The following is an 18,330-nucleotide window of genomic DNA, read 5'->3' as shown; positions in this document are numbered from 1 at the left end:
CTTTCGATCGGCATATACTCAAGCCAAACGCAACAAAAATGCAACAAACAGCGAAATATGTAAAAAAAAAACCCACCTACAATCTGATACATCACTAAGCTTTAGAACTTTGTTGTAAAAAAGTCCTTCTGCAACTGTCCCTGACACCCGCATTTTAGGCTGGCCGCTCTGGAAACACTCTATGGAAACGCTCCCCACCCACACTGCTTGGTGCCTCGTCTGAGCTGCTGTGACTTCGATTACCATTGTAACTAATTAGATTACCATAGTAAGTAGTATATCATGCAAAAGTGCAGATTCCAACCATTGAAATACTTCGTATAGTTCAAGACTTACGCTAATTTGAAAACATCACTGCACATCATAATGGCAGCTACAGTTTCCATCTTAAAGATCTAAAAAAATTATTTGGGAATGCTCGGAGGAAAGCTTAATGGGCCGCATGCGGCCCCCGGGCCTTATTTGCCCATGTCTGGTCTATACACTAATACTAAACTAGGTATCAAAGGTATCAACATCTGGATCGATGACTCCTACTTTACATTAAAGCTTTAGCCGTTAGTTTCTCGTGTTGTCCTGCTCAGTGTATGTGTGTGTGTGTGTGTGTGTGTGTGTGTGTGTGAAGCATGTTCCCTCTAAGGTGTGCAATTGCGCACTGCTCACGCGTCCTCTACGCACAGCAAATATATGCCTTACAGAAAATCAAAAATCCCATCTGAACTCTAAATGAAACAAACACATTAGAATGTATTCTGTATGATTTAAAGTACAAAATTAAAGTACCAATGATTGTCACACACACACTAGGTGGGGTGAAATTTGTCCTCTGCATTTGACCCATCCCCTTGATCACCCCCTGGGGGGTGAGGGGAGCAGTGGGCAGCCGCGGGGCCGCGCCCGGGAATCATTTTTGGTGATTTAAACCCCAATTCCAACCCTTGATGCTGAGTGCCAAGCAGGGAGGCAATGGGTCCCATTTTTATAGTCTTTGGTATGACTCGGGGTTTGAACTCACAACCTCCCGATCTCAGGGCGGACACTCTAACCACGAGGCCACTGAGTAGGATTTTGCAATGCAACTCTGTGAGTCACAGGTGACAAGAGTGGCCGTAACGGATAAAATGTTTGTCAACACTGTCAAATTGTTGTCTGTTGAGACGCTTTAAAGACAGGAATTCCACCATTCACTTTATTGAGCAAAACTGTTACCACACCAAAAACATTAGTAAAAAAAACCTATCTAGAAAAACTGGTTATTTTCTGCCATACAAACCAGGCTTAAACCAACTCTTTGTCTTCTGTCATATCAACAGAAGCCGCTAATTTTCTCTCACCTGCACCAACACACGCACTCATGGCACTTAGCCAGTGATGCATTTATGGCCACACAAAAAGTCGGACAACTCCAACAACTAGGGCTGGGCGATATGGACGAAAAAGTATATCTCTATGTTACTTAAACTCGATATTCGATATATCTCGATATATTTTCCAGTGAAAGTATACAGCGAGATTCACTGAAATTGAACTGAATGACAACTGTACTGTAAACCAGAGGTGGGACCAAGTCATTGTTTTGCAAGTCACAAGTAAGTCTCAAGTCTTTGCCCTCAAGTCCAAGTCAAGCCCCGAGTCAAGACAGGCAAGCCCCGAGTCAAGTCCAAAGTCAAGACTGGAAAGTCTCAAGTCAAGTCCTAAGTCCTGCATTTTGAGTTTCGAGTCCTTTCAAGTCCTTTTAACCACAGACTAATATATTAACACAGATTGTGTATGCTTTTCAAACGCTGTATTTATTTATTAAAACAAGTGCATTTTAAATTGCAGGAAATACAATTGTGCTGACATTGCACTTTATAATAGCACTATTAACCAGTCATTTTAAACATGAACTCATTCCTTTACAGAACAAACACATTGAAAAATAAAGTGCAAATGTACTTATTTGTACAAAAGTGTTAACATTGAAAAAACATGACATATACGTGAACATAACAAAAAAGTTGTACTTATTATATGTCAGGGCCCTATGCTGCATTGCATTTGCAAAAGACCAAATTAGCCAAGAGTCTGTCAGTCATTTGTGCACGATGGGGGCGTAGTATGATGCCACCATGGCTGAAAACTCGCTCCACTGGAGCACTGGAGGCAGGCACTGCCAAGACTCTCATGGCCACTCGGAACAGTGAAGGAAGAGTCTTCATGTTCAATGCCCAGAACAAAAGGGGGAGAGAGTTTTTTTGGGTTGGTGCACTACTTGTAAGTGTATCTTGTGTTTTTTATGTTGATTTAATTAAAAAAAGAAAAAAAAAAATTATTTCTTGTGCGGCCCGATACCAATCGATCCACGGACCAGTACCGGGCCGAGGCCCGGTGGTTGGGGACCACTGAGGTAAACAACCAACAGTATGTCAGAAAGCTAGCTAAAACGGTACACATATTCATAATATAGTATACATTTTAACTGACCTTTATTTTACTATTTTTGTCTTTTTTTAGGTGGCTAAAATACGCGGTGCTGCTGACCGCCGTCTAACGTTACGTGTGATATATTGACTAACGTAACCCTGCTTAAAAAAATCACTGAACAAAAAGTATGAATAAGGTAGTGAACTGCAACAGATTTCCGTGTTTGCAATAACGTTATAACGTTAGCAGTGAGTTTACAGCCTCACTTTAACTACACAGCAAATAAAAGTCACGTTACTTAGCCAATAAACGTTATCTTACATTCAAAACTTACCGTTCTTTGTGCAACTTCAAATGCCGGACGAAGTTGGAAGTTGTTGCCTCTCCATCAGTCATTTTCGAACCGCATGTGTTGCATACTGCAAACCGTTTTGTGTTGACCACCTCGTAATTTTTATACCCAAACAAAATTATTTTAGGTATCATTTTTTGTTCACTGGCGTGTGGTTTGGACATGTCTTCTTCGTTGGTTGTCCTGCAATTTGATTGGATGAATGCTGTGTGATGAAAACAAAGTAGATCTAATTTGATTGGCTGTTGTACTGAGCGCACACCAGCTGACACACGCAACGCTGATAGACAAGTACACAATGAAAAATACGTAGCGCTCCCGAATAACTTTTTCATCTTTGGGTTTTGGGGAAAGTAGCAAGTCATGTCAAGTCATGTCAATTCAAAAGGCTCAAGTCCAAGTGAAGTCACAAGTCATTGATGTTAAAGTCTAAGTCGAGTTGCAAGTCTTTTTACATTTTGTCAAGTCGAGTCTAAAGTCATCAAATTCATGACTCGAGTCTGACTCGAGTCCAAGTCATGTGACTTGAGTCCACACCTCTGCTGTAAACAGTCAATGGCACTTTTATTAACCCAGTTAGTCAAGATGGGTATTAACAGCACAGAAAACAACTGTTTAAATAGCACAGAATTACATAACATAAATAAAATAGAAACATATTATTTCTACGTAAAATAAATAACATAGTTGTGCAAATAATACAAAATGTGTCAAACTCAGATAAAAAATAAATTTGCAAGCAGGCACTTTTTAATTCCAGTCGACGATGCATTGGACTGTCACACACGTACGGTTCTGGTCAGTGCCAAATAAGTGACTTTACTTAATTGTGCGGCAATGATCTTTCTCACTTTGGCATACATTTTTGGCAGCATTTCTCGTGCGGAATATGCCTGGCTTGGCAACTGGATTTGATTTGGGCTTAAGTGATAAACAATTTAAATTAATGTTTTGTCCAGACGCATACATTTGTCCAAATGTGGCCAAGTAGCGCATTCCTGGACGTCCTCTACATCGCTAAAAGAAAATTCTAAGGAAGAGAATCCCTTGGTCATCTTCCACTAATTTTTTAAATATATAAATCGCCCGCTAGAAAATTCCCTCTTCTATTCTCCGACTCTCTCTTCGTTATTTTTGATGTGCGTGTCTGTTGTGATTTCTCTTCCTGGTTCGATGACCGCCCTATCTTGCCTCTGATTGGCCTGTCCGTAATGTTTTGCTCTAATCTTAACCAATCGTGACTCATCCTAGTAAATAACCAACCAATCATGGATGCTCTTATAGTGCAAGCACGTCTTAGAAGGAGGAAGGGCAGGGGTTTCGTAGCCCATGGAGTTTTGTGGGAGTGGAAGGCGGGGGAGAACAAGGAACACAACAAATAAGCGATGTTTGGTCATTTGAACATGAAATAAATTATATCGATATTACGATATTTTCTTAATTCATATCTTGTTTAAAAATATATCGATATATTTTACAAACTGGATATATCGCCCAGCCTTACCAACACCACACAAAGTGTAAATGCCAGTTTGTAACACTATGACTCCTCAATCAGATGTGTGCTTATTTTACTGCCATTTATTAAGAATGTTAATCTAAGGATATTATTCATGAAATGCTGTCAGTAGATTTCATAAATGCTAAAAGAAAGATATATTTTACAGATAGGAAGTTATAGGAACTAAATGTAATCTCTGAAAGGGGTAACATTTATTTTCGAGACAGGACCCCCAGCCAGACATACAATACTAGCACATAGCTCATGAAAAACTTTTTTTTTGTTATTTTCATTGTAAGAGGACCAAATAATAAAATAATCTCATGACAATGACTGCTGTCATTTTATTGTTATAATAAAACATCTACATTGTTATGATGTCAGGTTTGGGATAGGTTTGATGCTGGTGTGGCCACAGTGTGCACGTCTGATGTTGCTCACATGTGCTCCACTGAATGCTCAGGGAGTATGTGCGTTTGCTCACACACACACGACAAATTAAAGAGAACATTGGTGTGAAGCATGCTTAGCCATTCCTTTTTCTCTCGCCCTCCAGTGATTGGAAGAAACTTTGCCGCCATATAGGCGAGGATTAATATCTTAGATGGCTTCGCACTGTGGTTCATTGCAGCTTGCTCTCCAAGAAGAGTAACTTGTGGGGTTCCACAAGGCTCGGTATTGGGACCTAAGTTATTTATACTCTATTTAAATGATATTTGTTCAGTATCTAATAAATTTAAATGTATTATGTTTGCAGATGATACAAATGTATATTGTTCAGGAGAAGACTTGAAAGAAGTGTTGAGGATAATAGAGGTTGAGTTGATTCAGCTAAAAAATGGTTTCATATTAATAAGTTATCATTAAATGATAAGAAAACTAAATTTATGGTGTTAAGTGGTGCAAGGATAAATTGTGAAGCAAAATTTAAATTAAATCTAGTGGAAATTGATAGAGTATATGAAACTAAATTCTTGGGAATAATAATTGATCATAAATTATGTTGGAAACCGCATACTGAATATATAAAGGGAAAAATATCCAAATCCATTGCTATTCTTTATAAAGTAAGACACATGCTGAATAAGAAATGTCTGCATATGTTATATTATTCTTTTATTTTTCCGTATTTAACATATTGTGTTGAAGTTTGGGGAAATGTTTATAGAACAAACATAGACCCAATAATTAAACTTCAAAAAAGGGTAATTAGATTAATACACAAAGCGTGCTACTATGAACATACCAATCCATTATTTATAAGTTCTAATGTGTTAAAATGTTCAGATATTGTGTTTTTAAAAACAATTGAAATTATGTTTTGAGTAAAGAACATCAGCCTTCCAGCTTGTATTCTTAAGTTATTTCAATTAAGAGGAGAAAACTAAAATTTACGGGGATATTGATTTTTGAAATAGGTAAAGTAAGAACGAATATAAAATACAAATGTATTTCAGTTTCAGGAGTTAAATGGTGGAACAAGCTCAGTGATGAGTTGAAGACATGTAGTTCTTTGTTAAGGTTTAAGAAAACCTTGAAAGGTGAAATAATTGAAAATTATAAAATATAGTAACAATTACTTTCATCCCATTGATTTTTTATTTTATTTAAATGTTGATGTCCCAGGCAATCTTATTTTCAGTGGAGGTATAGGATAGGCAAATATAAGCTTTGGCTTCAGCCTATTCCTTTTTTGGTCATTCTTTTTCTTTTACTTTCTTTTTGTGGGTAAATGTGTATGATTGTTAAATATGTATAATCTGTACTGTTAAACTGGTCACACAAAATGGTTAATGGTTGATGGTTGATTATATGACCGAAATAAACTTATTTCATTCATTCATTCATTCAATTTGAACCAGTCCTCTGGAAAGACAGCAACCTCTTGTAATCAAATCATGCAACTCCTGCATGTGTGTTACAAGGAATGCGGAAAAGTAACTTTCTCCCTGAGCGTGCATCCCTTTCGAATAAATCTTTTACATTAGTACAATCTTTAGCCACGTGAGTGCCTATTTTTAACCATGTAAACAATCGGACATCGGATCTGATCCAATGATAGGGACTTGTCAACTTGTGTAAAGGAGTCTTATTATACAAAATAAACTTTTTTTTTACCTGATGGTACCTGCTTATGCGTATTTGGGATCTGCACAAGTCCCGAAAGCTTGAAATCAAACTGGGGGCATTGCAGAGATATTTATAAAAAGATCTTACCTTTCGTCGTAAATTCTACAAACGGTCCGTTTGGAATTTTGTTCAAGTATGATGTTTTGTTAAAGTGTGACTCCAGTGGATTATCCATATACGGTAGACATTTACCCAAACATCCTTGCGTGAGTCAGCCAATTAAAATTTATGTAAAACCTGTATACATCATGTTGACGACAAAACCAAATTAAGGAAAATGTTCTGTTTGCTTTAACCAGAACAAGTCACCACAAAACTTTCAGCCTCATCTGAAGTAAAAAGTGCCTTACTTTTAACTTTTATTATTTGTGGCAATGTGCCTTCCACTGTGAGGAAGTCGCTTTGAGTGTGTGCAAAGATTAGCCCTGCTTCAACCACAGACCTTCGCAATAAAAAGGATTTTCCGAAAAAAATCCCACATACTTTTTAATGGCGGGCTTCTTGACCACTATTTATGGCAATGGAGAAGACAATGAAACGGCAAGTAATAACTGTAGGTTTGAAATGTGTGAATGATACATTAGCAATGTTAGCTCGATTTGTTGTGTAGCTAGCTTGTAAGACAATAGCATCACCATTAGGCTACTGTTTATTTAAAGGATTGGAGGCACATCATGTGTTTACATCTGAGGACACCAAAAATTAAGCATTAATCGGTGAAAAACCTAGTTGGAGCTATTAGTGCATCGGTAAGTAACATATTTGATTGACATAACAAGTGCCGTGCTGCTGTGATCGTGACGCAAATGAGAAAAAGATTGCTGCTGATACAAATATTAGTCTCATCTACATTTCATGTCTGCAATTGTTTTTATGCTGTGAAGTTCATATTTTGTCTCATTATTTAGCTGTATCCTTTTGTTCAGCAATGTTTGCTAGCGATATCAAGATTCATTATATGCTGTTAAGCCTTCGAGAGATTTATTAATCTAGTTTATTAATAATATTAAGGATATTTACTTGATACTAACAAATGTCACTAAATATGCTATAATGTGCACAGAATAGCAATATGGCATTTTCTAATCAAACTCCACACCCACTCTCACTTGTTTTAATGCTAAGCTCAAGCTGCTTGACCATCGTGTGAATTAAGCCGCAAAGAAGAAAAACGGATGTGACGTCATATGCAACTCTCCTATAGGCTCCAGCTCACCCGTGAACCTGAAGAAGATATGCATTAGAAAATTAATTAATTCACTTTTTAGTAGATCTGGGCCAATCACTTTGTGACACTGTAGTTTCTGCATCCCTCATTGTACACGCAAGCCGAATGGAGGACCCCCCCAATTTAAATTTATGTAAAACCTGCTGTGCTACAACATCATGTCGACGATGAAACCAATGCTCTATTTGCTTTAACCAGCACAAGTCACCACACAAACTTTCAGCCTCATCTGAAGTAAAAAGTGTCTTACTTTTAACTTTGTTTTATGTGTGTCAATGTGCATTCCACTGTGAGGAACTCTCTTTGAGTGTGTGCAAAGATTAGCCCTGTTTCAACCACAGACCTTCACAAAAAAATAGATTTTCCGAAGAAAAAAAACTACTTTTAATGGCAGGCTTCTTGACCACTATTTATGGCAATGAAGGAGACAATGAAACGGCAAGTAATAACAGTAGGTTTGAAGTGTGTGAATGATATGTTAGCAATGTTAGCTCAATTTGTTGTGTAGCTAATTTAGCCTTCTAATGTAAGACAATAGCATCACCGTCCACAGCAAAATAAATATAGATCTTCCTAAAAACTACTTTTAATTGGATCAGTGTGTACTGTTTGGCAATGGACCAGTTGGTATTATAATCCGTTATGTTCGCGAGCCTCGCGAAGGATTATGTAGCCCGTAGCATAGCTAACTGTATTCCGGCTTGGGCCTCTATTGTTTACAAGGGTTCAAAGCAGCTGTGCAGTAAACATATCAACATGAAATATAATATTATAATAGACTATCATTTTATTGTCATTATACACATGCATATGTCCAGGATCTAGTATTCGAGAGATAATGACTCGGTAGAAGTTTAACCTTAGCCAGCGTTTCGTACCAGAAATTTCCGACCTGGCTTCCTTACTTTGTGTCCGCTGTGTCGTCTCCTCCTTCGGCCGACAACAAACCACGGTGGGCCTCATGGTCTTGCTTTATCATCTGTGATGTTGTGTTGTGGTGAAAGTCAAGTAAAAATAGATGGCTGGTGGCGATCACCAGTGTCCATATTCCATATGGTCTTGACAAAACAAACAACAATTGTAGTAAACAAGGCCGCTGGGGTGGACAAAAGGCTAGTCTGCGTGAGGGGGCGAGGTAGTGAGGGCTTCATTTGCATCTAACAACTCAGCCTCTCAAAACTGTTTTTGAAGGGAGGCAAAAATTGGCATGAATATAGGTCTTTACAGCCAAATCTATCCAAAATTTTGACCAATGAACCGTCATTACATGTTATAAAAAACAAAATGAAGTGTTTTGAAAATAGAAAAACAACAACATTATATGACCCCTTTAAAGTTACAAACTTTGGAGCTATATACCACTTAACACTTTTTATTATTCCACAGAATTATTTTGTGGTCTCAAAAACTTGTTTAAATGGATGTGTGTGACTGAGTGTGTTCCAGGCCTGTGTCGTCCTGACGGTGTCTTTCTTTCTTTCTGTGGCGTTTGACAGCAGGAAATTCTTGGTGCTGTTGGAGCGATATGAGCAGTTTTAGTCATGGTGTTCCACTTTCGCCTTATAAACAGGAAATGTTAATTTGCCTCTACAGAGCTGAGTCCTGAAGGGGTTCTTGGGTGCATATAGTTGCAAGTGGTGAACACATTTTGGGATACCATTGAGTAATTTTTTTCACTTTATATTTTTTTAGTACTATATTGACTTTTTGTTGTGAGTAGCAAAACCTCATGATTACACACTCCATCCATCCATCTTCTTCCGCTTATCCGAGGTCGGGTCGCGGGGGCAGCAGCCTAAGCAGGGAAGCCCAGACTTCCCTCTCCCCAGCCACTTCGTCCAGCTCTTCCTGTGGGACCCCGAGGCGTTCCCAGGCCAGCCGGGAGACATAGTCTTCCCAACGTGTCCTGGGTCTTCCCCGCGGCCTCCTACCAGTCGGACGTGCCCTAAACACCTCCCTAGGGAGGCGTTCGGGTGGCATCCTGACCAGATGCCCGAATCACCTCATCTGAGCTCCCCCCGGATGGCAGAGCTTCTCACCCTATCTCTAAGGGAGAGCCCTGCCACCCGGCGGAGGAAACTCATTTCGGCCGCTTGTATCCGTGATCTTGTCCTTTCGGTCATAACCCAAAGCTCATGACCATAGGTAAGGATGGGAACGTAGATCGACCGGTAAATTGAGAGCTTTGCCTTCCGGCTCAGCTCCTTCTTCACCACCACGGATCGATACAGCGTCCGCATTACTGAAGACGCCGCACCGATCCGCCTGTCGATCTCACGATCCACTCTTCCCTCACTCGTGAACAAGACTCCGAGGTACTTGAACTCCTCCACTTGGGGCAAGATCTCCTCCCCAACCCGGAGATGGCACTCCACCCTTTTCCGGGCGAGAACCATGGACTCGGACTTGGAGGTGCTGATTCTCATCCCAGTCGCTTCACACTCGGCTGCGAACCGATCCAGTGAGAGCTGAAGATCCTGGCCAGATGAAGCCATCAGGACCACATCATCTGCAAAAAGCAGAGACCTAATCCTGCAGCCACCAAACCGGATCCCCTCAACGCCTTGACTGCGCCTAGAAATTCTGTCCATAAAAGTTATGAACAGAATCGGTGACAAAGGGCAGCCTTGGCGGAGTCCAACCCTCACTGGAAACGTGTCCGACTTACTGCCGGCAATGCGGACCAAGCTCTGGCACTGAGCATACAGGGAGCGGACTGCCACAATCAGACAGTCCGATACCCCATACTCTCTGAGCACTCCCCACAGGACTTCCCGAGGGACACGGTCGAATGCCTTCTCCAAGTCCACAAAACACATGTAGACTGGTTGGGCAAACTCCCATGCACCCTCAAGGACCCTGCCGAGAGTATAGAGCTGGTCCACAGTTCCACGACCAGGACGAAAACCACACTGTTCCTCCTGAATCCGAGGTTCGACTATCCGGCGTAGCCTCCTCTCCAGTACACCTGAATAGACCTTACCGGGAAGGCTGAGGAGTGTGATCCCACGATAGTTAGAGCACACCCTCCGGTTCCCCTTCTTAAAGAGAGGAACCACCACCCCGGTCTGCCAATCCAGAGGTACCGCCCCCGATGTCCACGCGATGCTGCAGAGTCTTGTCAACCAAGACAGCCCCACAGCATCCAGAGCCTTAAGGAACTCCGGGCGGATCTCATCTACCCCTGGGGCCTTGCCACCGAGGAGCTTTTTAACTACCTCAGCAACCTCAGCCCCAGAAATAGGAGAGCCCACCACAGACTCCCCAGGCACTGCTTCCTCATAGGAAGACGTGTTGGTGGGATTGAGGAGGTCTTTGAAGTATTCCCTCCACCGATCCACAACATCCGCAGTCGAGGTCAGCAGAACACCATCCTCGCCATACACGGTGTTGATAGTGCACTGCTTTCCCTTCCTGAGGCGGCGGATGGTGGTCCAGAATTGCTTCGAAGCCGTCCGGAAGTCGTTTTCCATGGCTTCCCCGAACTCCTCCCATGTCCAAGTTTTTGCCTCTGCGACCGCTGAAGCCGCACACCGCTTGGCCTGTCGGTACCTGTCCGCTGCCTCAGGAGTCCCATGAGCCAAAAGAACCCAATAGGACTCCTTCTTCAGCTTGACGGCATCCCTCACCGCCGGTGTCCACCAACGGGTTCTAGGATTACCGCCACGACAAGCACCAACTACCTTGCGGCCACAGCTCTAATCAGCCGCCTCGACAATAGAGGCGCTGAACATGGTCCATTCGGACTCAATGTCCAGCACCTCCCTCGTGACATGTTCAAAGTTCTTCCGGAGGTGGGAATTGAAACTCTCTCTGACAGGAGACTCTGCCAGACGTTCCCAGCAAACCCTCACAATGCGTTTGGGCCTGCCAGGTCTGTCCGGCATCCTCCCCCACCATCGCAGCCAACTCACCACCAGGTGGTGATCGGTAGAAAGCTCCGCCCCTCTCTTCACCCGAGTGTCCAAAACATGAGGCCGCAAATCCGATGACACAACTACAAAGTCGATCATGGAACTGCGGCCTAGGGTGTCCTGGTGCCAAGTGCACATATGGACACCCTTATGTTTGAACATGGTGTTCGTTATGGACAATCTGTGCCGGGCACAAAAGTCCAATAACAAAACACCGCTCGGGTTCAGATCCGGGCAGCCATTCTTACCAATCACGCCTCTCCAGGTTTCACTGTCGTTGCCAACATGAGCATTGAAGTCCCCCAGTAGCACGAGGGAATCACCCGGGGGAGCACTCTCAAGTACTCCCTCGAGTGAATCCAAAAAGGGTGGGTACTCTGAGCTGCGGTTTGGCGCGTAAGCGCAAACCACAGTCAGGATCCGTTCCCCCACCCGAAGGCGGAGGGAAGCTACCCTCTCGTCCACCGGGTTGAACTCCAACGTACAGGCTCTGAGCCGGGGGAAAACAAGAATTGCCACCCCAGCCCGTCGCCTCTCACTGCCGGCAACGCCAGAGTGGAAGAGAGTCCAGCCCCTCTCGAGAGAACTGGTTCCAGAGCCCTTGCTGTGCGTCGAAGTGAGTCCGACTATATCTAGCCGGAACTTCTCCACTTCGCGCACTAGCTCAGGCTCCTTCCCCCCCAGCGAGGTGACGTTCCACGTCCCAAGAGCTAGCTTCTGTAGCCGAGGATCGGACCGCCAAGTGCCCTGCCTTCGGCTGTCGCCCAGCTCACATCGCACCCGACCTCTATGACCCCTGCTATGGGTGGTGAGCCCATTGGAGGGGGGACCCACGTCTTTCTTTCTTTCTGTGGCGTTTGACAGCAGGAAATTCTTGGTGCTGTTGGAGCGATATGAGCAGTTTTAGTCATGGTGTTCCACTTTCGCCTTATAAACAGGAAATGTTAATTTGCCTCTACAGAGCTGATCCTGAAGGGGTTCTTGGGTGCATATAGTTGCAAGTGGTGAACACATTTTGGGATACCATTGAGTAATTTTTTTCACTTTATATTTTTGTTGTGAGTAGCAAAACCTCATGATTACACACTCCTGGGTTCCAAAAATCTTATATCAGTCATATTCAGAATAGGTGGCTTTATTAAAGATAGGCAGGGAGCCAACATATTTATTTCATATGGGAAATTGTTGTTAGGGGAACTAAAAAGGGATTAAAAGGAAAGGCTCTTCCCGACATGGTCTAATGCAAGTGCAAGTTAAGGTATCTAGTAATGATCATTTCTAGGTTAAAGTCATAGATGTTCTACAGCCAGCTCTCTCCCACCCTTATCTTCGTCTGGCTGTGAACAGGAAATGCAGTTTATAAATAACATGCACATTTTTTCCTGCTAGGGGCAAAGGAGAAGCTTTTGGTGTATGCAGCTATTCAGGACGGGAGGTCTGTGGCTGATTTTACTATGTGGAACACACAAAACTAAAGCATTGAACTCATGGGGAAAAAGACTTAAAAGATTAAACAGCAGATGTGGTTCACAAGGGATAGAACTAGATTGAACTGAATTGCTACTATGCAATCTACTGACATATTCCAGATTAACATTATTTTTGTGGTATTATGTTAGACTTCAAGTTGTCGGCAGCACTCGTGTAGAATGTAGGTATGTCTACCTCACAGGTCGGAGGTTTTGGGTATGAATCTTGGCTTGGACGTCTTTGTTTACATGTTCTCCCCCATTGTGTTTCCTCCCACAGACCAAAAAACTTGTATGTTAGGTTAACCTGACAGTCTAAACTGCCTCTTGCCCAAAATCAGCTAGTATAGGTGGGTTGCAATCACATGACCACATCAGGGCACTTCTGGGTTTCAGGCGATGGTCTAAGCCCCATCAGGCTACTGTTTATTTACCTGAATCCGTGCAGATTTAGGCTTAATTTGAAAGGTTTAGAGGTAAATATAAAAGCGATCATGAAAAAATATTTAAAATTGAATTAAGTGGATTTTTACACTCTTAAGAAATATATTAAAAAAAAGATTTAAACCATTTATCGTCACCAAGATGTTACTGCTACCTCACTTCGTTTGACACTTATGGTATTTAGAGAAGAATGGATTGGAGGCACATCATGTTTACATCTGAGGGGTCCACAAATTAAGCATCAATCGGTGAAAGACAAAGTTGGACTTATTAGTGCATTGGTAAGTAACTTATTTAATTGACATAAGTGCAGTGCTCCTATTATCATGACGCAAATGAGAAAAAGATTGCTGCAGCTACAAATTTTAGTCTCATCTACAATTCATGTCTGCAGTTGTTTTTATCCTGTGAAGTTCATATTTTGTCTCATTATTTCGCTGTATATGTTCCTTTTGTTCAGCAATATTTGCTAGCGATATCAAGATTCAGTATATTATTCATCTAGTTTATTAATACTATTAAGGATATTTTCTTGATGCTAACAAATATCATCAAAGATGCTATAATGTAATCATCCGTGTCGAGTAAAGCTCTTAGTTTCTGTTATTAAAATTAACAAAAAAGTACGGTGGATTGGACCAACAATCACAACATTTATTACTGGTACATAACATGACGTTAGTTTATTTGTACAACCAGGTCTTCAAAGTCATATTTAGGCATAGCAACCACAAAAGAACAAAAAACTAATGTGATCTATTGTCATTTCTTTACGTTTAGTTCTGCTCTAAAACACTACTAATATAGTAGAGAATAAACTCGGTTGCATTACAGGAAGTTTCTCAAACAAATAAAATGTTCAAACACACATTTTATAAAGAAATGGCTGCAGACACAAGTGGTCCAAATGTATTCCACAAGATGATGAAAGTGATATTTAAAAAAAAAAAAAAATAAATCCTGCACTTTCGTTTTTCCCTGACTTTATTACATTTACGGGCCACTTCTTTCGGGACTCTATGAAAGCTCTTATCGCTGTATTTGAATGACTGCAACACCCAAGAACAGAACAACAATATGGCATTTTCTAATGAAAGTCTACACTCACTCTCACTTGTTTCAATGCTAAACTCAAGCTGCTTGACCATCGTGTGTATTAAGCCGCGAAGAAGAAAAACGGATGTGACGTCAAATGCAACCCTCCTATCAGCTCCAGCTCACCTGTGACCCTGAGGAAGATATGCAGTAGAAAAATAATTAATTCACTTTTTAGTAGATCTGGGCCAATCACTTGGTGACTCTGTAGTCTCTGCATCCCCCATTGTACACACAGGAACTGGTCAGGCCACACTGCCCCAGGGTTGGGAGCCGAATGGAGGACCCTCTCAGTGGGCCATATATGAAAATAGCTTATTGAATGTGCATGATTCAGTGGCACAATAAAAATGTGCACTTTCATTTGACCACATGCTCATAATAATCCAGTGTGTTCAATTGACTTCCATTCCCAATTGAAAATAGTAATCCTCCTGTTTCTGTTCAGAACTGTGACAAACAGTATCTTGCGCGAAAGCAGTCCCTTAGTGTGGTTTTTTTTGTGTGCTTTTTAATTAATTTATTTAGGCAATTGTATGACTTTACTGTCCAAATAAGCAAGAAATAAAACAAAAGAAGATGAATGTTTCGTAAATAGTCTCTGTATTCAATGACACAGCACCTTGTGAAAATGTGAACATATTTATACCATATGCATCAAAAGTATCGATACTTCGATACCAAATAAATACCAACACGTAAAAAAATCCATCAATGACTGCTTTTTTCAGTATCGTCTGTACCGAATACTGTACAACACGTTTTCCACCGCAAGTCGTGAAAATTCGAGGCATGTGAGCACTGTGTCCCCAATGCGCATTTGGCGCTTGTGATTCCCCCTTGCTCATAAACAAATTTTAATGGGCCCTGTATCGTAACTGGAGGACTGGCATAACTCAGCTTCACAACACACCTCAACGTAGCAGAAATGATCTGAGATGCACTTTAATAAATGTGTCGCTATATTTAGCGAGTAGAGGTACCGGTATATATTAAAGTGAAAGAGAGGTATGTCTGCATCATCCATTTATTCAGTACTCAAATACACAAGTATTCTCTATGCTAGAAAGAGTGGAAATCTGCCACCACAAGCCTATGGAGTGTGCAGATAAACCTCTAGAAGTGTGTAACCCAACCCTTATCTCCTCCAAGTGCTAAGATAACACATCTTTGAGATTTACTGGTTTACCTATTTCACCAGGAAGGCTTGGTGTGTCCTGGGGAACATTTGCTGAAGGCAGCTGTTTTTTTGGGCCCATGGAACATAATGAAAAATAAAATACCGGTAAAAGAAAAAAACAAAACCAAGCAGAAATGCAAAAATGGAGTAAAAGGGCATAATGTAATGAGAAAGGGCTGAAATGTTGATACTAATAACTAAAAACACAAGTGTGTGGAATAATTGTTTTATATTTTATTAGCCTACATCATACTAATGTACCACCATATTTAAATAATTTTAAAAACAATATTGTTTGTTTTATGTATTTGACAACTCCATGTCCTGCTGTTCTTTTTTTATGTAAACTAGTTTACTGATGTTGTTTGAGCTTATTTATAAGCACAACATTGTTTCGGTATATTAGAAGGCTACAGTATAGACCACTGCTGTTCTTTTTACATTTAAAATAGTTGACTGTTATTTTTGAGCATATTTTTAAGCACAATATTGTTTGTTTTGATATTCTTCGAGGCTATATGCCACTGCTGTCCTTTTTTAAATGTATAGCAGCTGATACTGCAATTTAAAATTTGTGCAAAAAAGATGTTGAAACACAGTGGTCTTAAATACTTGACACTTAGAAACACTTCCATAATGTAGTGAATTTAAAAGTGCAGTTCATGGGTTTAGTTCTTAAAGGTTTTTATTGTGGTATCAAATGAGTATCGATAATCATGGAAATTCTTAGTTCAGGTATCGTTATTGATTACTGAAATTCTGGTATTGTAGCAACCCTAAAATCTTTATAAGAAATATATACAACTACTGTAATATCATTTTGTTCCAATGACTCACATTTTTATTATGGGCAATATTCACAAACTCAAAAATGTAAAGCTAAATAATGAAATCGTTGTCACATTTCCGCATGTATTGGACAGAATCCTTAAAGTATGTTCAACATACAGTTTTCATCTAACCAAAAATGTTTTTCTCCATTCATTCCAAGTCAATGATTTGTACTTTCACTTTAAGTACGGTTTCAGGAGTTCCTGCTATGAATAATTGAGTGTCTCTTGTCATTTTACTGCTCTCTTAGGATGTGTGCTCTCTTTTCACTGTCACATGGTGCAAAGCAATTGCCTCCAAATAAACATGGGCCGGAAGAGAAACTATTGATTGTGTGACTGTTTTCTCTTGATCTTTGTCTCGACAGATTGAAAGCTTTGGTTTCAACAGGAGGGAAAAATGTCCAAGCAGCTTGTGACTGGTGAGCACACACACACGCACACGCACACACACACACACACACGCACACGCACACGCACGCGTACATAGAGGTGGGGGAAATAATACATTTGTAGGTGTATCGCAATTCGGACATGGAAGTAGGGCTGGGCGATATGGCCTTTTTTTAATATCTCAATATTTTTAGGCCATGTCACGATACACGATATATATCTCGATATTTTGCCTTAGCCTTGAATGAACACTTGATGCAAATAATCACAGCAGTATGATGATTCTATGTGTCTACATTAAAACATTGTTGTTCATACTGTATTAATATATGCTCATTTTTTAAACTTTCATGCAGAGAGGGAAATCACAACTAAGTCAATTTACCAAAACTGTATTTATTAAACAGTTATTAAGCAGTGGCACAAACATTCATGTAATTTCAAAACAGAAAAGTGCAAGATTGTCAGAGGCATTTTAAAACAAGCTATTACTGCACTTTTGTGAATGATGTCACCAAGATGACATATCAAAACAACACTAAATTAAAGTGTACTTTTTGTACAGAACGCCACTACAATAGTTAAAAACAAATAAAGTGTACTTTTGTGCATGATGTCACAAGATATTTCAATAACTGTCAAATAAAAATGAGCTGCATAATAGGTTCCTGCGGACGTTATCTCCTTCTGTTGTTGACTTTTTTTTCATACGGTGTTGATCTGGAAATAGTTGCTTCGGCATTTTGTTGGTGTGGCACCGGCCGGAGATGTTGACATGCAGAGTTTTAAGCACTCCTTATTATCTAGCGGATGACTTTCCAAATGATGCTACATTAGCAGTGCTGCTACTTTTTGTAGCAACGCTTTTGCCGCATAAATGTTGAACATATTCCCGCTTGAAGCCAAACCACCGCTGGACGATGCTTGGGAATTAATTCTTCCTCCATGTTACCAGATTTGCACCTTCTCTCTCTCGTATTACCACCCGCACCTCACCGTTAGCATCACAGCTAACGTTACCATGTCGCTACCTCTGTGCTCCGCGGGAGCGTGTGACGTTGCACACGTGACGTGTGTAAGAAGTTGCTCTTGGTTTATGTCTCTGTGAGAAGGAGAGACAAGAAAGAGTGGGAAACGCATGCAGTGTAATGCCCGCAGCTAAAAGCAACTGCGTGAGAATGTATACTCGAATATCACAATATAGTAATTTTCTATATCGCACAGAGACAAACCCGATCGAGTATATCGATATATCGCCCAGCCCTACATGGAAGATTATCGAATCGATTAGTAAACGTCGATTATCGATGTATTTTTTGCAAATAAAGTAATGCAGACAGTTTTAAAATTTGGCTGACTGCAGCGAGCCTTCTCACCGAGAGATCCAA

The 18,330-nt window shown here is 40.8% G+C and overlaps 1 protein-coding gene across 1 annotated transcript in view; it reads left to right on the top strand.

The window, feature by feature from the left end:
• Positions 1-18,330, top strand: part of ubash3ba (ubiquitin associated and SH3 domain containing Ba) — a 51,533-nt gene that overhangs the window by 14,897 nt on the left and 18,306 nt on the right. Inside the window, exon 3 of the mRNA XM_061962281.1 lies at positions 16,918-16,971. Coding sequence (XP_061818265.1) covers positions 16,918-16,971 — 54 coding nt within the window. The remainder of the gene's footprint in view (positions 1-16,917; positions 16,972-18,330) is intronic.

Source organism: Nerophis lumbriciformis, linkage group LG09 (assembly GCF_033978685.3).
Source record: "Nerophis lumbriciformis linkage group LG09, RoL_Nlum_v2.1, whole genome shotgun sequence".
Taxonomy (NCBI): Eukaryota; Metazoa; Chordata; class Actinopteri; order Syngnathiformes; family Syngnathidae; genus Nerophis; species Nerophis lumbriciformis.
Note: the sequence above shows the minus strand (reverse complement) of the source record. Positions and strands in the feature narration are given on the sequence as shown.